The sequence below is a fragment of the Hyla sarda genome, chromosome 5, assembly GCF_029499605.1.
Source record: "Hyla sarda isolate aHylSar1 chromosome 5, aHylSar1.hap1, whole genome shotgun sequence".
In the NCBI taxonomy this organism is placed as follows: Eukaryota; Metazoa; Chordata; class Amphibia; order Anura; family Hylidae; genus Hyla; species Hyla sarda.
In genome coordinates, this window is record NC_079193.1 from 283,022,210 (window position 1) to 283,049,766 (window position 27,557).

The 27,557-nt window shown below is 45.6% G+C and overlaps 1 protein-coding gene and 1 long non-coding RNA gene across 4 annotated transcripts in view; one reads left to right on the forward strand and one right to left on the reverse strand.

Moving 5' to 3' along the window:
- On the forward strand, positions 1 to 27,549 carry LOC130274055 (uncharacterized). The gene is made up of 4 exons (XR_008844222.1): positions 1 to 93; positions 372 to 539; positions 26,283 to 26,439; positions 27,117 to 27,549. It is a non-coding gene; the product is annotated as an uncharacterized LOC130274055 (long non-coding RNA).
- The window catches only part of PRKDC (protein kinase, DNA-activated, catalytic subunit), a 631,631-nt gene that overhangs the window by 582,758 nt on the left and 21,316 nt on the right, over positions 1 to 27,557 (reverse strand). For all 3 annotated transcript variants that reach the window (XM_056521838.1, XM_056521836.1, XM_056521839.1), the window contains exons 3-4: positions 26,484 to 26,576; positions 880 to 954 (exon numbers count right to left, since the gene is read on the reverse strand). In XM_056521838.1, coding sequence (XP_056377813.1) covers positions 880 to 954; positions 26,484 to 26,576 — 168 coding nt within the window. The remainder of the gene's footprint in view (positions 1 to 879; positions 955 to 26,483; positions 26,577 to 27,557) is intronic.

Consider the following 27,557-nt stretch of genomic DNA (forward strand, 5'->3'; position numbering starts at 1 on the left):
GAGCAAAGGAAGATGTGTGAGCGTCGAATCTCAACAGAAGGGAACAGGATACCCTGGTGGGGATGATTGAGATCCAAGGCACCTGCACCAGAGGTGGGAAGTTCTTTTGACTAGCATGAGATACAAAAGATGTTAGAACAAGAGAGAAATTCCAGGCAGTGGTGAGATAAATAGCAACTGGAGATATCCCACACAATTGTTTGTACTGTCTAAACCTCTGACTACTTAGTTATTTATGAATTATTCCAGTTTAACAAGTTCTACATCAGATTTTACTATAGCAGCTTTCCATTCAGTTGCTATGTATTGAGTTTTTTGGCTTGGAAGGTTGTGCCATTTAGATTTATGCTGTTTTTTGTAATGTTTTATAGTGCTTGTGAGTCTACATACTGCATATAAAAAAAAACTGTACACGAGCACTGAGCCCTCACGGGACCAGCGCCAATGAATATTCAAATTCACCGGATGGGCCCGTCTCCTTTGCACAATTCAGCGGGGATAGAAGAGGATATTCTTAGGGACACAGCTCCAGACTACAGGTACACATTTAACTCATTGACCCCTCATCAGTCTCCTGTTCACCCACACTGTAACAGTTGACAGTTTTCCTTTAAAAGGCAGTAGGGAAGTCTAATTGTAATTTGATCATTCATATTGCCCATATGGCTATAAGGGTTTTGTATTGTTCCTGACATGCTCCAGTTATACATTAGAGTTGTTATATTAAGCAGTGTGGGCAAACATTTAGAAAACTGTTTGAGCAAAAAGCGGTATAAACTCAGCACTAGACATGCATATAAAAACTATTTTTCAACACTGATTCACTGCATAACATTAACACAACATATCTACGGTATGTACAACAATGATCATAGATACCTTAATAAGAAGATCTAATGCAGCTACTTTACATTTTGCATATTTTTCCTTTGTGTATACGACGACACATATTCTCTGATGACAAAAAACAAAACAGTCAAAATTAACACTTTTTTGTTTATAACTAAAACCACAACTGCTTACTACAGTAAATATAGCAGTAATACAAGTAAAGGTTTATATATTCACTGCATTTGCAGTTTGCTGCTATAATATTTGTGTGTATGTATTTGTGTTGCAGTTTTGGCAGCGCGCACCTGTGCATTTACAGTATATTAGTTTTAGATGTTTTTTTTTTTTTTTTTGCATTACATGTAAACATATCCTTAAATGGGCACTGTCACTAAACTTTTTTTTTTTTTTTTATATGTTGTAGTACTTATGCACTACAACATATCTCTAATATACATTCCTTATTTTTTTTTTCCCATTAAAATAGATTAATTTACATTTGAAAACCGGCCACTAGGAGGGACCTGGCGTTAAGTCATGCTTGAATTCGGACCAATGCCTGCCGGGCAATTGGTCCTAATTCATTCAGCCTGCGCTCGCTCCCTGCCTGTCAATCAGACAAGCGGGAGCGAGCGCTTTTAACGAAGAGGATGTGCGCAGGTTCCCTGGCCTCGCACACCAGCCCCGGCTCCTGGTGTGAGGAAGGGCTGCCCTGCACTTTATTCTTTTTTGTGGCGGGGTTCGGGGGAGCGGGATGTGTGGCAGCTACGGCCATCACAGATACTGTTTTCACCACAGTGTGCCTCCAGTTGTTTCCCCACTACAACTCCCAGCATGCCATGACAGCCAACAGATGTCAGGGCAAGCTGGGAGTTGTAGTAGTCAAACAGCTGGAGGCACACTGTATAGGTAAACTAAGGGCGGAAGTCTGCAGTCCCCCCAGCAGGCATCAGTGACGTTGCGCCTGCTGGGGAAGTCTGCCTGGTAAGTGAGCACACTACCAGGCAGACAAAAAGGCATTTTTTATATAGTAAAAAAAAAAAAAAATTTAAAGGCAGTGAGGGGGTTAGGGATAGATGGGCAATAGGCAGGATATAAAAAAAAAAAATTTAAAAAAAAAGGATGGTGGGAGCTACTCTTTAATCACTTAAACCGAATAAATGACGTTCAGGGTTTTCCCGGCAGGGTCCGACTTTAGTGATGGCTCTTCACTGAAATGACAGGACACAGTAGCAGCGGAGAGTTGCTGTGCTAACTTTTTCTTCTCCAACGTATAGGTGCATGCAGAGGCATAAGAAGTAGTACAGGTGCATAAGGATCAAAGGATGACGTGCTACTAGAGGCAGAATCCTCTCTTCATCAGGTCCGATAACATAGCATATAATACATACATTTAATGCAGGGATGTGGAAATTGTATCACCAATGCACAGGACATGCAGTTCCGGGCGCCGGGCAGGTGAATTCTTCAGGCATTTAGCAAGCAGGGTTAAATGCCTGAGGAATTCACATATAACAGGGACCGTCACTAAACTCCTATAGACTGCAGCTGTATTCTGCAGCCTATAGCGAGCCGCGCAGGACATCATCATCCCGGCGTCCCGTTAGGACCGAGGATGCGGTCCAGCAAAATAAACAACTGCTGAGCCCCTGAGCCTGCCAGAGCGCACATGGGGACGGAAAAGCAGGGGATCGGGGGGGGGGGGGGTTGGTGAATGAGTAAATGATGTGGCACAGGAGGGGAGGGGGGCTGAAATATAAGGGCACGGGGGGGGCTGAAATATAAGAGTACAGAGGGTATGGGAGGGAATTTAATGGCACAGGGAGCATGAGAGCGAGGAGAAAAATAATGGCATATGGGCATCAGAGAGGGGAGAAATATAATGGCACAGGGGCATCATAGGGGGGAATATAATGTCAAATATAATGGAAATTATATGGCACAGGAGAGGACCAAGGGGGGAAAGATATGGCACAGGGAGTGATAAAGGGGGGGGGGGGGGGAGATGAACTGGCACAGGATGGTAGAAGCCACATTTCTAATGCTGATACTGGAACTACGTTGTGCATTGTCCACGTGCAATGCATGAAGTACAGTGTCACCTAACTATGCAAGGGTGTCACCATTAAAAGTTTGGAAAGCTCTAACTTAGGGATATAATTGCCCTACCTGATGGGGGTCATATCTAGCTGGGGGCCTGTCTACCTACTTGGGGAGCTCTACCTAATGGGGGTCATTTCTATCTGAGGCTCTGTCTGTGGTCAGACATAGTGGTCTGCCTATTAAGTTTCTATTCATAAAGACCTTATTTACAGACTATTTTGGTTGAAATTATTTTATTTACCAGGACAAGTGGATCGTCATAAAGGACAAGTAGATTGTGTTCCGTTTTAGTCCCTTGGACAAGAAGTTTATTTTAATTTATTTCTACACCCCTGTTATTGTATGCTATGTTATCGGACCTGATGAAGAGAAGATTCAGCCTCTACACCTGAACTACTTCTTATGCCTCTGTATGCACCTGTATTTTGGAGAATAAAAAGTTAGCAATTCTCCGCTGATATTGTTTCCTGTCATTCTAATGAAGCGCCAGCACTTAAGTCGGACCTGGGTGGATTTACTACTGGGAATACCCTGAACATCATTTATTCTGCATCCTGCACCACTACACGCGGTACAGACAGCAAGTGGCTCCCGGACCCTTCTGTCCCCCCACAAGTGTACCACAGTGTTGTGCTTGTTATTAGCGCAACACTATAAAGGTGAGCAGCTCCATACCTCTTTTTTTCTTAAAATATCCTTAAAGCGTACCCAACAGATCCATCAAAAAAAACTTTTTTTTTTATATATCACTCAGCACCTAATCCTGACCATGTACATCAACTTTTTGTGTCTAGCACTTTATTTTTTTATTACACTTAATTTAGCCCACTAGTCTGAATTCCTCTCAAAGGGAGGGGCGTGGCCTCACTGTGCAGGTCTCTGCCCCCTCCCTCAGTATGCTGTCTGCTCACATCTCCCCTAGTATTAGCAAAACTACAACTCCCAGCTTGTCCTCACTGACAGTAGCGGGACACAAGCTGACAGTGGGAGGGCGTTGTTTGACTGGCTTTTTCAGTATGAAATAATGCATGCTTTACAACATATCAGAAGTTTTTGTATCTGACAGTGCCCATTAAAAATGGATAACGGCACGGATCAGAGGGTCATCTGTTTCACCCCATCTTTTTTCTACTTGCCTGCACTTAACCCTTAATGACCATGGACGTCTATGCTTGTCCATGTGCCGTTAACAGGGTATGACACGGGCTCCCAACTCCAGCCCGCGTCATACAGGAAAGCCCCCAGCTCATTCTTCTAGCTGAGGGGTGGCGTTAATAGCCGATATGCGGTGCCACCGCGGCTGCCTATTAACCCCTTAAGGACCGGAGGTTTTTCCGTTTTTGCATTTTCGTTTTTTGCTCCTTGCCTTTAAAAAATCATAACTCTTTCAAATTTACACCTAAAAATCCATATGATGGCTTATTTTTTGCGCCACCAATTCTACTTTGTAATGACGTCAGTCATTTTGCCCAAAAATCTATGGTGAAGCGGGAAAAAAAATCATTGTGCGACAAAATTGAAAAAAAAACGCTGTTTTGTAACTTTTGGGGGCTTCCGTTTCTACGTAGTACATTTTTCGGTAAAAATGACACCTGATATGTATTCTGTAGGTCCATACGATTAAAATGATACCCTACTTATATAGGTTTGATTTTGTCGGACTTCTGGAAAAAATCATAACTACATGCAGGAAAATTAATACGTTTAAAATTGTCATCTTCTGACCCCTATAACTTTTTTATTTTTCCGTGTATGGGGCGGTATGAGGGCTCATTTTTTGCGCCGTGATCTGAAGTTTTTAACGGTACCATTTTTGCATTGATAGGACTTATTGATCATAAATGATATAAAAAGTGACCAAAAATGCACTATTTTGGACTTTGGAATTTTTTTGCGCGCACGCCATTGACCGAGCGGTTTAATTAATGATATATTTTTATAATTCGGACATTTCCGCACGTGGTGATACCACATATGTTTATTTTTATTTTTATTTACACTGTGTTTTTTTTTTTATTGGAAAAGGGGGGTGATTCAAACTTTTAATAGGGGAGGAGTTAAATGATCTTTATTCACTTTTTTTTTGCAGTGTTATAGGTCCCATAGGGACCTATAACACTGCACACACTGATCTTCTATGTTGATCACTGGTTTCTCATAAGAAACCAGTGATCAACGATTCTGCCGGATGACTGCTCATGTCTGGATCTCAGGCACTGAGCAGTCATTCGGCGATCGGACAGCGAGGAGGCAGGTAGGGGCCCTCCCGCTGTCCTGTCAGCTGTTCGGGATGCCGCGATTAGCCGCGGCTATCCCGAACAGCTCGACTGAGCTAGCCGGGAACTTTCACTTTCACTTTTAGCCGCGCGGCTCAGCTTTGAGCGCGCGGCTAAAGGGTTAATAGCGCGCGGCGCCGCGATCGGCGCTGCGCGCTATTAGAGGCGGGTCCCGGCTTCACTATGACGCCGGGCCCGCCATGATATGACGCGGGGTTACTGTGTAACCCCGCGTTATATCGGAAGAGCAGGACCAAGGACGTACCGGTACGTCCTTGGTCCTTAAGGGGTTAACCCTTTAGATCCCCCCCTGTCAAAGCTAACAGCGGCGTCTAAAGGTGCCTTAATCCCATCCCTGGTGGTCCAGTGGGGTGGGAAAAAAAAAGTTTAAAGACACACACATTAACCCCTTCCTTATTAAAAGTTTAAATCACCCCCCCCTTTTCCCAAATTCCATATAAAAAATACATAAACAAAATAAAAATAAAAACATATGTGGTATTGCCGCGTGCGTAAATGTCCGAACTATAAAAAATATATATTAATTAAAGCACACGGTCAATGGCGCACGCGCAAGAAATTCATAAGTCCAAAACAGCGTATTTTTGGTCACTATTTATACCATAAAAAAAGTAATAAAAAAGGGATAAAAAAAGTCTGATCAAAACAAAAATGGTACCGATTAAAACTTCAGATCACGGCACAAAAAATGAGCCCTCATACCACCATGTACGCAGAAAAAAAAAGTTATAGGGGTCAGAAGAGGACAATTTTAAATGTATAAATTTTCATGCATGTAGTTATGATTTTTTCCAAAAGTACGAGAAAATCAAACCTATATAAGTAGAGTATCATTTTAATCGTATGTACCTACAGAATAAAGATAGTTTCATTTTTACTGAAAAATGTACTGCGTAGAAACGGAAGCCCCCAAAATTTACAAAATGGCGTTTTTTCTTCAAATTTTGTCGCACAATGATTCTTTTTTCCCGTTTTGCCGTAGATTTTTGGGTAAATTGACTGATGTCATTACAAAGTAGAATTGGTGGCACAAAAAATAAGCCCTCATATGGATTTTTAGGTGCAAAATTTAGAGGGTTATGAATTTTAAAGGGTAGAGGAAAAAACGAAAGTGCAAAAACAGAAAAATGCTTGGTCCTTAAGAGGTTAAGGACACAGTGCGTACAAGTACGCCTTGACGTCCTGGGACACAGGGCGTAGGTCCCCGCCGCTCGCCGGGCGGGGACCGAATCGGGATGCCTGCTGACATCCCGTGACAACGCCTGTCAATCAGCGATTTGCAGCGATTCCGGGTCAATCGGGTCCCCGGTGACCCAGGAAAAAAGGGCAATTGATGCCATCCGAGATGGCACCTAACATCCTTTAGCAGCAGGAGTGAGGTGGCACTGGTGCCACCTCACGATCATCCTGCTGTGGGGGTGTACCTAAGGGCCCCTACTTCGCCCCTGTTCTGACTTATTTTTTGCGCCACCAATTCTACTTTGTAATGACATCAGTTGTTTTACCCAAAAATCTATGGCGAAACGGAAAAAAAAATAATTGTGCGACAAAATGGAAGAAAAAATGCAATTTTGTAAATTTTGGGGGCTTCCGTTTCTATGCAGTACATTTTATGGTAAAAATGACACCTTATCTTTATTCTGTAGGTAAATATGATTAAAATGATACCCTACTTATATAGGTTTGATTTTTATTACTTCTGAAAAAAAATCATAACATGCAGGAAAATTTATATGTTTAAAATTGTCCTATTCTGACCACTAACTTTTTTGATTTTCCACATATGGGGCAGTATGAGGACTCATTTTTTGCGCCGTGATCTAAAGTTTTTATCGGTACCATTTTTGTTTTGATCAGACTTTTTGATCGCTTTTTATAAATTTTTTTATGGTATAAAAAGTGACCAGAAATACGCTATTCTGGAGTTTGGAATGTTTTTGCTCATACGCCATTGACCATGCGGTTTAATTAATGATATATTTTTATAGTTCGGACATTTAAGCACAAGGCAATACCATATGTGTTTATTTTTATTTACACAGATTTTTTTTTTATGGGAAAATGGGGGTAATTCAAACTTTTATTAACTTATTTTTTTCACTTTATTTTTGTAATGTTATAGCCCCCATAGGGGACTATAACATGCAGTACATTGATTCAATACACTGATCAATATCATTGCATTGCAATGCATTGATCAGTGTTATGCATTGATCAGTGCAATCGATGGTTGATTGCTCAAGCCTGGATTTCAGGCATGGAGCAATCAATCGCCGATCGGACGCGCAGGAGGCAGGTAAGGCACACTCCTGCTGCGTGAGCCACATGAGGTCTAGCATTGTCTTGCATTAGGAGGAACCCAGGGCCAACCGTACCAGCATATGGTCTCACAAGGGTTCTGAGGATCTCATCTCGGTACCTAATGGCAGTCAGGCTACCTTTGGCAAGCACAAGGAGGGCTGTGCGGCCCCCCAAAGAAATGCCACCCCACACAATTGCTGACCCACCACCAAACCAGTCATGCTAGAGGATGTTGCAGGCAGCATAATGTTCTCCATGGCGTCTACAGACTGTCACATGTGCTCAGTGTGTACCTGCTTTCATCTGTGTAGAGCACAGGGCGCCAGTGGTGACTTTGCCAATCTTTGTGTTCTCTGGCAAATGCCAAACGTCCTGCACGGTGTTGGGCCGTAAGCACAACCCCCACCTGTGGACGTCGGGCCCTCATACCACCCTCATGGAGTCTGTTTCTGACCATTTGAGTGGACAAATGCACATTTGTGGTCTGCTGGAGGTCATTTTGCAGGGCTCTGGCAGTGCTCCTCCTTGCACAAAGGCAGAAGTAGTGGTTGTGCTGCTGTGTTTTTGCCCTCCTACGGCCTCCTCCACATCTCCTGATGTACTGGCCTGTCTCCTGGTAGCGCCTCCATGCTCTGGACACTACGATGACAGACACAGCAAACCTTCTTGCCACAGCTTGCATTGATGTGCCATCCTGGATGAGCTGCATTACCTGAGCCACTAACGTGGGTTGTAGACTCCGTCTCATGCTACCACTCGAGTGAAAGTACCGCCAGCATTCAAAAGTGACCAAAACATCAGCCAGGAAGCATAGGAACTGAGAAGTGGTCTGTGGTCACCACCTGCAGAACCACTTCTTTATTGGGGGTGTCTTGCTAATTGCCTATAATTTCCACCTGTTGTCTGTTCCATTTGCACAACAGCATGTGAAATTGATTGTCAATCAATGTTGCTTCCTGAGTGGACAGTGTGATTGACTTGGAGTTACATTGTGTTGTTTAAGTGTTCCCTTTATTTTTTTGAGCAGTGTAGTTCTGCAACAGCTGCCCCCCAAACTTTGTAACCCCATTTCTTCTGAGTATGGAAATACCCCATATGTAGATGTAAAGTTCTCTGTGGGCGAACTACAATGCTCATAAGTGAATGAGCGCCATTGGGCTTTTGGAGAGAGAATGTGTCCGGAATTGAAGGCCACAGGTGGTCTGACACATTTTTGAACAGTGGTCCATGAAAATGAAAAAAGGAGATTTTTTTTTGTGCTTACCGTAAAATCTCTTTCTCGCAGCCTTCATTGGGAGACACCTTACAGATGGTTAAATGATCTTGCCACTAGGAGGTGCTGACACTAGGAAAAAAAGTCGTCTCCTCCCTGGCAGGATATACCCGCCCACCTGCAGTGAGGTAATCAGTTTTGTCACAAAGCAGTAGGAGAAGCCAACAAGAAATGTCCGAAAGACCCTAGAAAGGAATCCCGGATAAACAACACAAGAACCGGAAAAAAATAATCCGGAAAAAAGATGAAGAAATGGGTGTCCCCCAATGAAGGTAAGCACAAAAAAAAAAATCTCCTTTTCTCGGTCGCTCTTCATTTGGGGGGGGGGGGGGGGGGGGACACCTTACAGATGGGACGTACCAAAGCAGTCCCCTATGGTGGGAAAAACTACCAGAAAAAAAGGAGTCCATCCCGAGACTGAACTCCCAAGACCACAAGGCCTGCGGACGAGCCCCAAGGCCAGAGACAAACGAGGCCCATAATTCGAGCTCCCGGAAAATCCCTGGTCCATGGAAATTGACTAGGACGCCAAAAGAAGGGACCGTCCTTTGTAGACTCAAGACACCAGGATCGTCCTTTGTAAACTCAAGACACCCGGTCCCTACAGAGAGGCCAGAAAGGGTCGACCAGAAAAACAGATGGGCCGAAACCATCCCGAAAGCAGATAGGGAAAAGTCCCAGGAACACAAACAGGGAGATCAGTGGACGCCTGATCTCCACAGGAGGTGGAGACCAGAAACTACAGGAAAAAAAGACGACAGAATCTGCTCTGGAGAGGTCTGGTGCAGAGAACAAAGAACAGAACAGCTGCAGACCCAAAAAACCATGACCCAGGGGCCCACCATGAGCACCTGGAAAGCGACAGTAGCCACACTGATGTAATCCGGAAGACCTGAACGCCCTCTATCTCGGGAGGACCTGGGCCCTGAAGGAAACAAGGAGTGGAAGGCCCTGAAAAGGGGAAATCCCAGATACAGGAGAGACCGACCTGGAAACTGGAGATGTCTGAGCCATCTGGAAGATGGACTTGTAATGGAAGACTCACACCTGAACCGAAGTCCACGAAAACTCCACGAACGACAAACGTCCAAGTCAAAAAATATTCCCCCAGTGGAGTGAAACAAGGGTGGATGAGAGAAAACTTAAGTACTGACTCATGCCAAGCACCCTGATCCCTATACTCCCTGTAGAAAGGGGACTGGCAAAGTGCGCCAGGCACTGTAGGAGCAGGGAAATGAACGTAGCTCCCAGGCCCAGCAACAACCCATCGCTGTCTGCAGGAGCCACCATGTGTACCCAGAGGGATGGAAACCCTTCACACTGGAGCTGTGCAAAAATACAAGAAGTGTTGAGAGCCATGCCAGATGGACCTGCAGAAAAAAAAAACACCCCATCTCCTAAAAGGTGCTAGACACCAAGCCTGCAGACACAGACACAGGAGATGAAGAATGTATGTTGAGCAGGAAACATGCAGACACAGTCTGACCTACCGGTAGAGGAAGTCCCAAGAACCCACAGATGCACACATTGCGGGACTACACCCGGAAAGAGAGACACCGGACTACAGCCGTGGCATCGGCAGAAACGGGGGAGGTGACCTGGCGGATTAGAAAACCAAGAGGAGACAGTCTGGTTATGTGGCATAGGGACGATGGCCACGCCGGGTCCAGCATACTGAAACACACAGTGAAGGGAGATACCAGCCTACAGATAGAGTAGCACGTACGCAGAGAGGGACCTAGTAAAGTAGGGAACCCTGCAAACAAGTAGGTGATGCGTTGGAGAAGGCCAAAGAAACAGCACGGGGTGACTCACTTGAAACTACCACTTGGCAGTGGGTTACCTGAAATACCGTCAATGGTGTGAAAGGTGTATGGTAGGTGACCCGACGTAGTCGTAAGCCATGCAGACAACCGTCTGGCCGATCGGTATCGGAGATCTTAGCGCGCAGTCACGCCATGCAAATTCCCACAGAAAGTGGGGTACCAGAGTGCGGCCTATCCAACGGATGACCTGGTAGTGTAGAAGACCCAACAGACAAAGGACTGTCCAACTGGCATCAATCCCATGTACCTGTAGGGACCCTCCTCCAGATCCCTCACCTAACTGTGAGGTACGGGAAACTTAGCTATGTCCACGGCAGCCCTGAGGTCAGAGACCGATGGCGGCAGAAACCGTGCAGACAACAGTCCGGCTGAACAAGAACACCTCCAGGTGCTTGATAAAAATGGAACAGTCAGATATGCGATAACTGAGCCCCTTTGTCCCCGGTGGGAGGACGTGGAGGCCTAGAAACCCCATCCCCTGGGAGATAGGAGGCAGTGGAGCCATAGAAAGCATCCCTGTCATCCTGAATAGGGTTCATAGACACTGGATCAATTCTACGTATACCACGCACAGCCGTGGGGTACCTTAAGTCCCGCCGCAAATACATCAGTCGCGTGACTTGTGACAGGTGGCAGAGAAAACCATGCAGATCACTGTCTGGCTTAGCGGTATGGATCCAGAGTCGATAACAAGCCATTCCGCCAAGCACCATGCACAGTAGTGAGGTATCGGAACTCCAGCCGCAGATATATCAGCCGGGTGATGTGTGACAGGCGGTGTAGGAAACCATGCAGACCACAGTCTGGCTTACTGGTATAGGTCCAGTGTAGACAACGTGACACGCCATCGGAACCTCGCACAGTACACAGTAGTGAGGTACCGGAACGCCAACTGCAGATACAACAGTCGTGTGATGTGTGACAGGCGGGGTAGGAAACCATGCACCCCACTGTCTGGCTTACTGTAGTGGGTCCATAGTCGACAACGAGTCATTCCGTCGGCACCTCGCACAGTAGAGAGGTATTGGAACTCCAGGAGCAGATACATCAGCTGTGTGATGAGAGACAGGCGGCAGAGAAAAACCATGCAGACCACTGTCTGGCTTACTGGTATGGGTCCATAGCATACAATGGGTCATCATTCGGATACCTCTCACCTAGTGGGGTACAGGAGTGCCAAGGGGAGACTATGGTCTGGCATAATAATATCGGATCCAACCCATGCCCCCGCCAGAATATTCCCATGGAGACCCCTTGCACTGGATGTGGGGATCCAGTGCACTAGCCGCGGATGAGGCAGCCTGTGAGGAAGGGAATCATAAAGCCTGACATGCTAAGGACACCCCAGGATGGGAGGCCGACAGACCTGACAGATGAGGAATCTCAAAGGAAACCGGAGCGTCTGCCAGGAATGCCAAAGAGTGGTAGTGGCACGTAGTGGTAGGAGAGAACAGTTTGCTTGAAAATATCCCCAGCAACAACCTGCCACTGCGGATGACATATGTTCCCCGACCATGAGCCACAGTGCAGCATCAGGGATATCAGAGGGATACCTTAAGTGGCTTATGTCGTTTGTGAATAGTAGGTCACCTGCCAGGGTGACTAAAACAAATAAAGCAGCCCTCAAAGAACATGTATGCCTACCAGGCTGCAATAGAATTTAGAGTACAATTGATGGCCACAAGAGGGTGCCAAAGCACCTCAAATAGCATGAGTTACCAAGGAACTTTAAAAAAAAATTTGCAGCTGGAATGGAGCATGGAGCTCAGGGCGCCCTGCAAAGTCTATAAAACTAACATGCAGGCAGACAGGAATCCCCTGGAGCAGCGACGGTTCATAACGGCGTGCTATAGAAGCATCTGCTATAACCGTCACAAGCTCCGAGGTAGGGGATATTTGTATTATAACGAGCCCCCTCCGGGCCAATGGCTCGGGAGCAAAAGAACTGCGCTAACGGAGAATTGCCGGCCCCCGCAGCAAGGAAGGAGGGTGGAGCTAGACGCCGCAAACACGTCCCCCAGCAGGGCGCGACCCAAAGAGGAGGAACTGTCTGACCTCCCGACTCGCGCGGGAAGAAGGGCGGTGTTACAGGCAAAGCTACTTGCCGCCATGGTCCCCGAACTCCCGCTGGCTGACCACCATGAAGCGCACCCCCGCCAGGTCCGCACAGCAGACTCGGCGCAGAGGTGAGGAGATGACTGCTCCAGCCGGCGGGACAGATGAAAGTTAAAAGTAGAAAGCTCCCGGCCAGAAAAAAAGCGAGCGCAGCTCCCTATTAACCCCCCACTATAGCACTGCGCAACATAGATGCAGCCGAGGCTGCATGAATAAAAAAGTAAGGGTTAACCCCTCACTGTTCAGACCCCCCCAAACAGCCCCAGAAACAGGGGCATAACACTGCACTACACAAAGGGGGAGGGATGTATACTCCCCTCAGTCGCCACATACTCACCTAGAGAAGTCTTCAGCCAGCTTTTTAGTCACCTGCATCATGTCAGGCTGGAAAAGCGGGACGAGCAGGGAAAATAGGCGGACCTGGACACAAGGTGCCACCCCAGGCGCTGGCGGGAAGGGGATAACGGTGCATTCATTAATGACCCGTGCCCCTCAGCCACATAATGGGGAAAAGGTAGCGCCATGCTCCTGAACCCCCACATGAAAAAAGGAAACAAAAGGGAGTAAAAAAAAAAAAAAAATACCTAACTAAACAGGCCTTACTAGAAAATAATAAAAAAAAAAGACAAGGTCTGGGGAGCTCCCACAGACCTGTGCCTTGCCTCCTGCTGACACTAGCTAAAACGGATTAACTCACTGCAGGTGGGCGGGTATATCCTGCCAGGGAGGAGCAGACTTTTTTTCCTAGTGTCAGCACCTCCTAGTGGCAAGAGCATATACCTATCTGTAAGGTATCCCCCAATGAAGAGCGACAGAGAAATTAATTTTTTTTTATAAACGCCAGTGAGGTTTAACCCCTTAAGGACTCAGGGTTTTTCCGTTTTTGCACTTTCGTTTTTTCCTCCTTACCTTTTAAAAATCATAACCCTTTCAATTTTCCACCTAAAAATCCATATTATGGCTTATTTTTTGCGTCACCAATTCTACTTTGCAGAGACATCAGTCATTTTACCCAAAAATTCACGACGAAACGTGTAGTTTTTATTAAAGATTTTACATGTGAAGAAATCCAAACAGGGATATAACACAAAAAACATTGCAGAGGCCGAGGCCCCAGATAATACCACAAAGTACGAAGCAGAAACAGGCAGGTAGGTAATCAGATCAAGCCCGTAGGCGGCAATAAAACAAACACCCAGCAATCAACAACTGGAAAATAGTCAGAATAATCAAGCAATCCACCGCCAGGTGAAAGAACTGAAAAGGCTTGGTAAGCCAAAAACAAGGGAGGGGGTAGAATGGAGTTAACAGACAGACAACACCAAAGACAGACACAACCGACCACAAAAGGGCAGAGGAAAGGGAGGAAAAAAGAAGGGAGAGAGAGAGGAAAAAGTCAAGGCGGCTGTCTATCGGAGAAGCGATCCCAGGGCTCCCAGACCAATAGGAATGAAGGGATGGTGTTATTCAAGGAGGCCGTAAGGAACTCCAACGACCGGATCTCACGGATCCGAGCTAGTAAGTCAGACTCCGAGGGAGGAAGAGGTTTTTTCCAACACCTAGCAATAAGGGTTTTAGCAGCCAACACCATATGCATAAATAGCTTAAAAGGTTTCTTAGCCAGCACAGGATAAGAAAGGTGAAGAAGATAAACCAGCGGGTCTAAAGGAACCAACACTCCCAAAGCCTCACAAACCAGTCTCTGTACCATAGTCCAGTATGGCCGTAAGAGAGGACACGACCAGAATATATGCTCCACCGTACCCAGCCCCACGCCACAACGCCAGCACTGAGGAGGGATAGCAGGATTCAATCTATTCAACAACTCCGGAGTGTGATACCAACCCATAAGCAGCTTGTACTGGGTTTCTTTGTAGGCAGTACAAATAGAGGCCTTAGAAGCCCTTTCCCAGATAACCTTCCACTGAGGGAGGGAGATAGCAGTATCAAGAGCGGTCTCCCAGCGCCTCATATAATTATGTGACACCGGAACACCCTCGGGAGGTTGGAGGAGGAGAGAGTAAATGTCAGAGAGGAGGCCCCTCGTCTGAGGCCCACTCCTGCAAAGTCTTTCAAATCCAGTCGGCAAAGATACCGACGTGGAGCACATCACAGTCAACATAAAATGCCTCAATTGCAGGTAATGGAAGCGTTCAGACGAAGGGAGATCCCAGCGAGACATCAACTGCTCAAACGGCAAGAGAGAACGTGTAAGAGGATCCACAACATCAGCCCAACAAAAAAGTCCCCGAGACCCCCATTCCCGTACCATCACAGATGTCAAACCAGAAGGAAAGTCAGGGTGGTAGAGAAAGGATATAAGAGGGGAAGGAAAAGAGGACAAATGAAACTTCAGAGAGCAGTAGCCCCAGACATATTTTGTGAAAGCCATGGGGCCTAGGAAAGGAGACAAAATAGTAGTTGATGCCGGAGGGGACCACAGAAGAGCATTAGGGTGATAAGGCGCTAGCCATAGGCGTTCAATTTGCATCCAGCGGCTGTAAGCATGATAGGAGGACCAAGCCGCAAGATGCCGCAGGTGGGCAGCCCAATAGTATTTAACTACATCCGGGACAGCTAAACCACCCAATTCCCGACTAGCCATCATAACCGACATCGGGAGCCGATGTCTCTTCCCATCTCATATGAAACGGAAAATAGCCGATTGAAAGGCGCGTAGGGCAGATAGCGGAACCCGCACCGGCAATGTCTCAAAAAAATAGAGCAATTTCGGGAGGATAGTCATTTTCACCGCCGCAATACGGCCAAAAAAAGAAATATACTGCAAGCGCCACTTATCTAGCAGGGCCCAAAAGAGAGGGAGATAGTTAGTGGAATAAAGAGAGGAGTAGTGAGAAGTAATATGAACCCCCAAATATCTAATAGCAGAGGAAGACCACCGAAAAGAGTAGTTAGAGCGTAGCTGGTTAGAAAGAGATAAGGGAAGATTTAGCGGAAGGGCCTCTGACTTAGAGAGATTAACTTTATACCCTGAAACCTCCCCATAAGCGTTTAGAGTTTTGTACAGATTAGGAAGGGAAATTAGAGGACGTGTGAGGGTAAGAAGAACATCATCAGCAAACAGGCATATCTTAAAGTCCTTATTATGTAAAGAAACACCAGTAATGTCCGGGTCCCTCCTGATCATGGCCGCCAGGGGCTCAATACACAATGCAAAAACCAGAGGGGACAGCGGGCATCCCTGACGGGTTCCATTAGACAGGGGAAAGAGAGGAGAAGGCGCATGCGGAAGCTTAAGAGAGGCAGTGGGGAAGGAGTATAGACCCATCAGAGCAGTTAAAAAGTTACCCGTGATCCCAAATTTCTGAAGGGTAGCAAAAAGGGAAAGGCCATCCAAGTCTATCAAAGGCCTTCTCAGCATCTAAACTAAGAAGTAGCGCTTGCTCAGACCTTCGATTGACTAAGTCAATGAGATCTATTACCCTCCTGGTGTTGTCCCCTCCCTGACGGCATGGGATAAACCCAACTTGATCCTTGTGTATGAGGGTGGGGAGAAAAGAGCAAAGTCTGGTCGCCAACACCTTGGAAAATAATTTCAAGTCGGAATTGAGAAGGGCAATAGGACGGTAACTAGAGCAATCGTGTGGGTCTTTGCCCGGCTTGGGTATCAGAGTGATAAGAGAGTGCAGAAAGGACTGGGGAATTGGCTCACCCTCCATAAAGGAGTTAAAGAGTGGCACAAGCTTAGGGATCAGGGTGGAGGAGAAGGTTTTATAATAAAGGTATGTGAAGCCGTCTGGGCCGGGGGAACGACCCGCAGGTAGAGACTTAAGCACCTCAAGGAGTTCCTCCCCCGCTATAGGTGCATTCAAGACACCCCGATTGGCCTCCGTCAGTGAGGGCAGGCCACAACGGGAGAGATAAGATTCAAGGGCAGCAGCCCGCTCCACCGGACCAGACGGCAATTGTGAGGGTAGAGAGTAAAGTTTCGTATAATAGTCCACGAAAAGGCGAGAAATAGTAGCAGGATGATAATGGAGAACCCCAGAAGAATCCTTTAAAGCAGAAGGGGATTGAGCAACCGCTCGGTCCCACAGGCGCCTGGCTAGCATAGTATGAGCTTTATTGCCCTTCTCATAAAAACGTTGTTTAGCAAATAGCAACTGACGTTCAACCTTATGAAGAGCCAGGTCACCCAGCTGGGCCCGCGCGGCCACCAAGCCCCGTAGAGTCGTCAAAGAAGGTGCAGACAGCAAGAGGGCCTCCAGGCGAGAGATCTCTGCGCGGAGTTCCTTGGAGCGAGTCACAGCATCACGTTTAAGTTTAGTGCCAAGGGCAATACAATGCCCTCTGACCACAGCTTTATGTGCCTCCCAGAGGACAGCCTGAGAAGTGACCGAACCCTCATTGGTAGCAAAATAGTCAGCGATGCTTTTCTGAATCGACTCCCGGGAAGGCAGCGATTTGAGGAGAGAATCATTCAATCGCCAGTGGCAAGACCGAAGAGAGGAAGGTGTGGAAAGGAAGGACAGGAGGACAGGACAGTGATCTGACCAGGAGATAGGATCAAGGGAAGCACCTGAAAGCATGCGCACCATAGGCAAATTACCAAAAAAGTAATCAATACACGTATGTAATTTATGGGGGTGGGAGTAGAAGGTAAAAGAGTGCTCCGTCCGGTGATTTATACGCCATAAGTCATACAATGAGGACGCCCTGATAAGTCGTCGAAAAAGCAACGCTAAGCGCAATTGGGAGGGGGGTGTTGGAGCATTAGTCAGGGAGTGACGATCCAGAGAAGGAGAGAAAATGAGATTGAAATCCCCCCCAAACAACCAAGCAGAGGAAGGGTATGTATGCAATTTAGCAACAACTCTACGTAGAAAGGGGATCTGAGAGGTATTAGGGGCATATACATTACAAAGCAACAGCGTGACACCACCCAGGACACCCTCCACCACCACATAACGCCCCTGAGGATCTAGAAGGGTAGAGGTAACCTGGAGGGGGCAAGTCCTAGAGACCAATATAGCCACCCCAGCAACTTTCCTACTAGATACAGCTGAGTATACCTGCGGGTAGAGGTGCTGAAGGAATTGGAAGGATCCAGAACAGTCGAAGTGCGTCTCCTGAAGGAAAACTATATCTGCTCGAAGCCCAATGAGCTCCCTCTGCAACAAGCGCCGTTTAGTAGGGGAATTGAGCCCCTTAACATTCAAAGAGACGCACTTAAGCATTGTGGAATGAAAGGAGAAATAAATAGCCAATAGGGATTTGGACTTACAAAAGCGTCCAGAGGGATCAGTGTAGAACAGTGAAGAGGCATTAGCGGGCTCAGCATCACAGAATCAATTCTCCAAGAGAAGAAACCTGTAGTAAAGGAAGAAGGAAGGAGAAGGGAAAGGGAAGAACATAAGGGGAGGGACACAGACCACAGACAAACCAGACAACAAGAAACAATAAAAAAACAACAAATAAGGAAAAAAGGAACCATTGACTGAAAAGCCAATGCGGAGGCCACGACCACAACAGTGGGCCCTAGACCTAAGCATGGGCACACCATTGCCATGACCTCAAGGGGGGAAATGGGAGACACCACCAATAGAGTGCAACAAAGAAGACCAAGACCCCGCTCCGAGGCCATAGCAAAACAAAGTATAAAGACTAAAACCATCAGTGACCGAAAAATGCAATAACAGAGTAAACAACAGCATATAATAATAAATCTAAGAGCGCCAACAGTAAAGGGAGGGGAAGGATCCCCAGCAGCTAGGGAGGCAAAGGGGTCATAGCAGGCCTAGGAGAGGCAAATCACAATAAAAAATAAGTAAAAAAAAAAAAACCCAGGCCACTCTCGTCAAGTCAGGGGGGAGCTCTGGAAGGACCCCCCCCCTGCCCGCGGAGGAGCCGACTTCTTCAGGGAACCAGCACGTCGGGACTGGACAGCCTGCCACACAGAAGGCAAGGGAGGAGGGGGTGACATCAGGTCCCAGTCCATCAGCTGAGGCGTCGGCAGGTTCAACGTGGAGCAGAAGTCCGGAAGGTCCGAGTAGGTACGCAGAACTGCAGAGCGTCCATCCCTACGGGCATGCAACCCAAACGGAAAAGTCCATCTGTAAGGCACCTGATGAGAGCAGAGAACAGCAAGGAGAGGTTGAAGCAAACGTCTCTTCCGGAGGGTCAGCCACGACAGGTCTTGGTAAAGCTGAATAGGGGCCCCATCAAAAACAAAATTCCTCAAGGAGCGCGCTTTGGACATGATAGTTTCTTTAAGTTGGAAGTCATGTATACAGCAAATCACATCCCTCGGAGCACCAGAGACAGACTTAGGAAGGAGAGCCCTGTGAGCCCTGTCCAACTTGTGAGAGGACGGTTCACCAAGTATGAGGTTGAAGATGGTTTCCAAGGTAGCTGGTAAATCCTCATCCTGGGAAGCTTCCGGCAACCCCCGGACACTGATGTTATTTCGCCTTCCACGATTGTCCAAATCTTCGACATGAGCATTAAGATCACATAGAAAGTCCCGTTGGGAGGCAATTGTAGAATGGAGTTGAGCAATATAGCCCCTGGTAGCATCATGGGCATCTTCTAAGTCACCCACTCGGTCGGAGACATGCTGGAGATCCCGACGCATTTCTGCAATCTCAGCCCTGCAAGCTTCCTTAACTTCATCAACCAGTGCACAGAAGTCATCCTTCGTAGGCATCCGGGAAATAAGCTGGCTCAGGTCGGCAAAAGCTGATGAGGGCAAAGGCAAGCCCGAGCAGGGGACATCCATCTCAGAAAGGGTGTCCCAAGAGTTGGAGACTGGCGTTGACACGGGGGGCCCCCCAGAGGGAGAGCAAGGGGCCCCCCGCGGAGACATGTTGGAGATCTCCTGCGACAGCATGGTAGGCAGCTCGCTCCTCTGCGACAAGGGCTGGGAGATAGGAGGCGGTATGTAGCAGGCAGCCAGGGGGTCCAGGTGAGCGGGTGAGGGCCCAATATGACCCACAGGAGTAGGGCCACTACGTGGGGACAATGTGGATGGGTGAAGTCCAGCACCTTTATTAGGAGGCACAGGTGAGGGGGAGGGCAAGCAGTGCGGAACAGCTGAGCACTGGGATGAGGGAGAGGAAACAGCCCAGTCTGTCACTGATGGGGACCCAGAGGGCCAAGCCACTGACCCAGGGGCCGGGGACACTGATTACAAGGGCAGCAGAGACAGGAGCAGCAGAATGCAGCAGGGGGCTGTGACTCACCACAGGCTGCGTCTGTGAGGAAGCAGCAGCAGGTCCCGGTCATTGTGTGCGCGCACCAGCGCGACTCGTGGACGGAGTATGCGAGGCCCCGGTCCCAGAAAAGCAGCAGAGGCAGGCAGCAGTCCCGGAGGGCTTCCAGCAGGCACAGACAGCAGCGGAGGGCAGGCCGCGGAGACAGCGGTCCGCAGGGAAGGACAGCTGCCGGACCGGGAGCGGAGTCCTAAAGCAGGCCCAGCAATGGCGGACCGAGATGAGGGTGCAGAGGCCGGAGGCTCCAGTAAGTACCTTCGGATGCCGCCCGGGGCAGGGGAGGGCAGCCGGGTTGATGTGGAGGGGTGATTAGCCCGTAGGGAATTCCTCCCCATGGGAGAGCAGGGTCACTGGGATGGTTCCAGAGCAAATTACAGGCCCACGTAGCAGGAGCCAGATCAACAAGCGGCCATCCCGGTCAAAAAACGCCATTTTGTAACTTTTGGGGCTTCCGATTCTACGCAGTGCATATTTCGGTAAAAATGACACCTTATTATTCTGTAGGTCCATATGGTTAAAATGATACCATATTTTTATAGGTTTGATTTTGTCGTACTTCTGGAAAAAATCATAACTACATGCAGGAAAATGTATACGTTTAAAAATGTCATCTTCTGACCCCTATAACTTTTTTATTTTTCCACATACAGGGCGGTATGAGGGCTAATTTTTTTGCGCCGTGATCTAAAGTTTTTATCGGTTTGATTTTTGTTTTGATCGGACTTTTTGATCACTTTTTATTCATTTTTTAATGGTATAAAAAGTGACCAAAATATGCTTTTTTGGACTTTGGAATTTTTTTGCGCGTACGCCATTGACCGTGCGGTTTAATTAATGATATATTTTTATAGTTCCGACATTTACGCACGCGGCGATACCACATATGTTTATTTATTTATTTTTATTTACACGGTTTTATTTTTTTTATGGGAAAAGGGGGGTGATTCAAACTTTTATTAGGGAAGGGGTTAAATGACCTTTATTAACACTTTTTTTTTACTTTTTTTTTTGCAGTGTTATAGGTCCCATAGGGACCTATGACACTGCACACACTGATCTCCTATGCTGATCACTGGCGTGTATTAACACGCCTGTGATCAGCATTATCAACGCTTGACTGCTCCTGTCTGGATCTTAGGCACGGAGCAGTCATTCGTCGATCGGACACCGAGGAGGCAGGTAAGGGTCCTCCCCGGTGTCCTGCAAGCTGAAATTTCACCGTGGCGGTCCCGAACAGCCCGACTGACTAGCCGGGATACTTTCACTTTCGCTTTAGAAGCAGCGGTCAGCTTTGACCGCCGCTTCTAAAGGGTTAATACCGCACATCGCCGCGATCGGCGATGTGAGGTATTAGCCACGGGTCCCAGCCGTTGATGAGCAGCGGGACCGACGCGATGTGATGCGGTGTCGCAGCGCGACCCCGCTTCATATCACGGGAGCTGGCGCAGGACGTAAATATACGTTCTGCGTCATTAAAGGGGTATTCCGGTGGAAAACATTTTTTTTTTTTTTTTTTTTTCATCAACTGGTGCAAGAAAGTTAAACAGATTTGTAAATTACTTCTATTAAAAAATCTTAATCCTTCCAGTACTTATTAGTTGCTGAAAACTACAGAGGAAATTATTTTCTTTTTGGAACACATTGCTCTCTGCTGACATCATGACTACAGTTCTCTATGCTGACATCTCTGTCCATTTTAGGAACTGTCCAGAGCAGCATATGTTAACTATGGGGATTTTCTCCTACTCTGGACAGTTCTTAAAATGGACAGAGATGTCAGCAGAGAGCACTGTGGTCATGATGTCAGCAAAGAGCACTGTGTTCCAAAAAGAAAATAATTTCCTCTGTAGTATTCAGCAGCTAATAAGTACTAGAAGAAGGATTAAGATTTTTTAATAGAAGTAATTTACAAATCTGTTTAACTTTCTGGCCTCAGTTGATTTAAAAGAAATAAAAAAAAAAGGTTTTCCACCAGAGTACCCCTTTAAGGACTCAGCCCTTTATTGCACATCTGACCACTGTCACTTTGAACATGAATAACTCTGGGATGCTTTTATTTTTCATTCTGATTCCGAGAGTGTTTTTTCATGACATATTCTACTTTATGTTAGTGGTAAAATTTAGTCGATACTTGCATAATTTCTTGGTGAAAAATTCCAAAACACCCCACAGGTGTTTGACGACTTTTCATTTAAGTCGGATGCGTAAATTATAATTTTTTTTCTTTTTCACTAAAATGCTGGTTTTTCCCCAAATTAGGAGAAAATGTCCCCCAAAATTTGTAACCCAATCACTTCAGAGTATGGAAATACCCCATGTGTGGACGTAAAGTGCACTGCGGGCGTACTACAATGCTGAGGAGAGAGGGTGTCACATTTGGCTTTTGGAAAGCAAATTTTGCTGAAATGATTTTTTAGGGGGCATGTCACATTTAGGAAGCCCCTATGGTGCCAGAACAGCAAAAAAAAAAAAAAAAGAAAAGAAAAAAAACACATGGCATACTACTTTGGAGACTACACCCCTCAAGGAATTTAACAAGGGGTACAGTGAGCCTTAACAGCCCACAGGTGCTTGACGTCTTTTTGTTAAAGTTGGATGTGTAAATGGAAAAAAAAAAATTTGTCACTAAAATGCTGGTTTTCCCCCCAAATTTTATATTTTTACAAGGGGTAACAGGAGAAAATGCCCCCAAAAATTTGTAACCCCATTTCTTTTGAGTATGGAAATACCCCATGTGTGGACTTCAAGTGCTCTGCTGGCGCACTACAATGCTCAGAAGGGAAGGAGCGCCAATGAGCTTTTGAAGAGAGAATTTAATTGGAATAGAAGTCGGGGGCCTTGTGCATTTACAAAGCCCCCTGAGGTGCCAAAACAGTGGATCCCCCCACATGTGACCACATTTTGGAAACAACACCCCTCACGGAATGTAATAAGGGGTGCAATGTGCATTTACACCCCACTGGCGTTTGACAGGTCTTTGGAACAGTGGGCTGAGCAAATGAAATATTACATTTTTCATTTTCACGGACCACTGTTCCAAAAATCTGTCAATACACTGCTCACTGTACCCCTTATAACATTCCGTGAGGGGTGTAGTTTCCAAAATGGGGTCACATGTGGGGATGGTCCATTGTTCTGGCACTATGAGGGCTTTGTAAACACACGTGGCCTTCAAGTCCAGACAAATGTTCTCGCCAAAGCCCAATGGCGCTCCCTCTGTTCTGAGCATTGTAGTTCGCCCGCAGAACACTTTACATTCACATATGGGGTATGTTCTTACTCATAAGAAATAGAATTACAAAATTTGGGAGGCTTTTTTTTCCTATTTTCCCTTGTGAAAATAAAAAATTTAGGGTAACACCAGCAATTTTTTTTTCGTTTTTCCATCCAACTTTAACGAAAATTTGTCAAACACCCGTGGGGTGTTAAGGCTCACTATACCCCTTGTTACGTTCCGTGAGGGGTGTAGTTTCTAAAATGGGGTCACATGTGGGTATTTTTTTTTTTTTTTGCGTTTATGTCAGAACCGCAGTAAAATCAGCCACACCTGCGCAAATCACTAATTTAGGCCTCAAATGTACATGGCACACACACTCCAGAGCCTTGTTGTGCGTCCACAGAGCATTTCACACCCACATATGGGGTATTTCCCTACTCAGGAGAAATTGCGTTACAAATTTTGGGGGTCTTTTTTTCCTTTTACCTCTTGTGAAAATAAAAAGTATGGGGCAACACCAGCATGTTAGTGTAAAAATGTATATTTTTTTACACCAACAGGCTGGTGTAGACCCCAAATTTTCCTTTTCATAAGGGGTAAAAGGAGAAAAAGCGACCCAAAATTTGTAACGCAATTTCTCCTGAGTACAGAGTGTGGCCCTAAACTGTTTCCTTGAAATACGACAGGGCTCCGAAGTGAGAGAGCACCATGCGCATTTGAGGACTAAATTAGGGTTTGCATAGGGGTGGACATAGGGGTATTCTACACCAGTGATTCCCAAACAGGGTGCCTCCAGCTGTTCCTAAACTCCCAGCATGCCTGGTCAGTCAGTGGCTGTCCGGAAATGCTGGGAGTTGTTATTTTGCAACAGCTGGAGGCTCCGTTTTGGAAACAATGCCGTACGGTACGTTTTTCATTTTTATTGGGGGGACCGTGTAAGGGGGTGTATATGTAGTGTTTTACCCTTCATTATGTGTTAGTGTAGTGTTTTTAGGGTACATTCACACGGGCAGGTTTACGGTGAGTTTCCAGTTAGGAGTTTGCGCTGCGGTGGAAAATTTGCCGCAGCTCAAACTTTAAGCAGGAAACTCACCTTACACCCACCCGTGTGAATGTACTCTGTACATTCACATTTTTGGGGGGGGGGGGGGGGGGGGCAAACCTCCAGCTGTTGCAAAACTACAACTCCCAACATGCACTGACAGACCATGCAGGCTGGTAGTTGTAATTTTGCAACAGCTGGAGGCACACTGGTTGAAAAATACTGAGTTAGATAACAGAACTTAACTTAAGGTTTTCCAAATTCCAACCAGTGTGCCTCCAGCTGTTGCAAAACTACAACTCCCAGCATGTACTGATCGCCAAAGGGCATGCTGGGAGATGTAGTTATGCAACAGCTGAAGGTACGCAACTACAACTCCCAGCATGGCGAAAAAGCAGTTTGCTGTTCGTGCATGCTGGGAGTTGTAGTTTTGCAAGATTGTGAAAAATTGGAAAATTGCGGCTGAACTTTGAAGCCCTCCGATGTCTTCCAAAAGTAAAAACAGGTCAACTTTATGATGCCAACATAAAGTAGACATATTTTATAAGTGAATCAATATATAATGTATTTGGGATGTCCATTTTCCTTATAAGCAGAGAGTTTCAAAGTTAAAAAATGCTAAATTTTTTATTTTTTTTAAATAACATTTTAGAATCTTTCACCAAGAAATGATGCAAGTATTGCCAAAAATTTTCCAATAACATAAAGTAGAATAGGTCATGGAAAAACAATCTCAGAATCAGAAAGAAAAGTAAAAGTATCCCATAGTGATTAATGCTTAAAGTGATAGTGGTCAGATGCGCAAAAAATGCTCTGGTCCTTAAGGTGAAAATGGGCTGGGTCCTTAAAGGGTTAAGGGCACAGCCTATTATTTTGTCCCAGAGAACAGAGGTTCCAGTGTTTGGACCCCCGCGATCAAACATCTTATCCCCCTATCCTTTGGACAGTGGATAACTCCTAGGGATGGAATACCCCTCTCAGGACACAAAACATTTCATTGTTGCATTTTTGTTTTTTCCTCCTCGCGTTCTAAGAGGCATAACTTTTTTTTTTCCCCCATCTACAGACCCATATGAGGGCTTTTTTAGGATTGCCCAATTGTACTTTGAAATGACACCTTTCATTTTACCATAAAATGTATGGGGTAACAAAAAATATCTTCCTATTGTTGCATTGTTTTTAATGTTTTTATAATTTTTTGGGGGGTTTGTTTTTATCGGTTTGCTTGGCTGCTGATGTCACTAGAGGGCTAATATTTCAGTACTGGCTAGCAGCAGAGAGGCAGGTCTGTAGAAGCGTAGTTATTACACGAAACAGCTGTCACCTGATTGCATTAGGAAAAGAGCACTAAGCTAACCAGCCCGGGGCATCTACATGGAGTTCATTTGTAATGGATTTGTTTTATCTTCATATGGAATAAAGGCATCATAAGGACTACTGATGAGTCGCTGCCCTCTTTTCTCTTTATGTACTGCTTATATACATTTGGACAACCAAATAAAAATTATTTGTGTGAGAAAATGTAAAGGAAAATCGCAATTTTGCAACTTTTGGGGGCTTTTATGTTTATACAGAACACTATACTGTAAACTGCAATGTTTTCTTTATTCTGTGGGTCAATACGAGTAAAATAATACCCTTGTTTACATGCTTTGCTATTATAGTACTGCTTTTAGAAAAATTTACTTTTTTACCTTAATAAGTATGCAGCAAACAGGGTATATGCCTGGCTAGATAGGGCTTCTGAACATAATTCCAGGCATACCTTTATTATCTTCATAGTCCTTTCCAGTGCCAAACTATAAGCCTATTTGTTAATATGTAAGAGGTGTATATATATATATATATATATATATATATATATATATATATATATATATATATATATATATATATATATATATATTAGTAATATATAAGGTTCCAAACCTCCACCCCACCTGCTATAGCCATGCGGAGACTGAACAAACAGGTATCCAACAGTACAGAAAAAGCAGAGCTTACTTTGCTACAATATTTCTGTAACTCCCATTTGTTTTTTTCAGGAGTTATTGAAACAGCGGAACACAGCACGCTCAGCTGTTTCGGTAACATAGGCCAACAGCAACCTCAGCTGGGTGGAAGGGAGATGGGGACACACATTTGAAACATTTATGGCACGTCCTGTGTGTATATATCTGGAGTGCTGTGGGCATTAACAAGGTAAGAGAAAATGCACTTGTCAAGCTTGACAATTAAGTTCTTACCTTTATATCTAAAGCATATGGCTGTGAATGCTTGTCTATTTTCTCGAGAAAGGTGCATAGGAATTTTAAAGCTTCTTCTCGACAATCTCGATACTAGTTAAACAGAATAAACAAAAAAATTTAAGCCAATATATGAAATTCCAAAAAGGGACCTGTCAGAAGTTTCATGCTAAGCGGGACATGCTTCCTCATTTCAACAAGGTGATTTATTCTAAAACTCTGACGTTTCAGAAAAATTTTAGCTTTAAAAAAGGGTTTATCCAGTAGGATGGGGGTTTTCAGAGGAATGTCCTTTCTCCAGCTCCAGTCCCTGATGTTTGGGTCCCGGGTGACCTCAGAGCCCAAAGTGTCATGCTGCCGCTCAGTCAATCACTGGCCGAGGCAGGACATTGCTGCTGCCAGTGATTGGCTAAGTGGCAGTATGACACTATGGGCCCAAGTGTCATGCTTTTTCACAGTAACATTTTTCACATTGAGAAAGAGGTAGTTTACCCCAAAACGCATTTGTGTACTGTTTGGCTAAATCAACTACTTGTTAAATATCTATCCTGCATGTCTTATGTAAGTTCTTCAAGTCAATTGCACCTGACTAAACCTGGACCCTTTTCTCCTTCTATTCAACACTCTGCATAGATCGGTCAGTGAACCTCGAAGTACCGATCCCCGGGAGGCAGCACCACCACTACGAAATTCTTCTCATGCCTAGTTAGTTGTTGTGTCTATTTAACACAACAAGCCCAGGTCACGTGAACACATCTGACCTGACGATAATCACTCTATGGGAAGCTATGCCTTCTTTTTCTGTCTATTCAGATTTTCCATTTATACAGAGGAATTCTCTACTACAAGCATTGAAGTTTGTTTTCCCGGACTCATCAGACCAAGTTTTGAGTCTCACTAAATAAATGTATTTATGCAAGAAATGGTCTAAAAACTAGTCACTAGATGACTACATTTGGAACATCAAATCGAATAGGCTTGCGGTCAATAAGCTGCGGTATGTGTCAGCTAACTATCAAACTGTGTAAACAGTGTGAATCCAGCATTACTCATCTAAAATATGGAAGAAAAAAA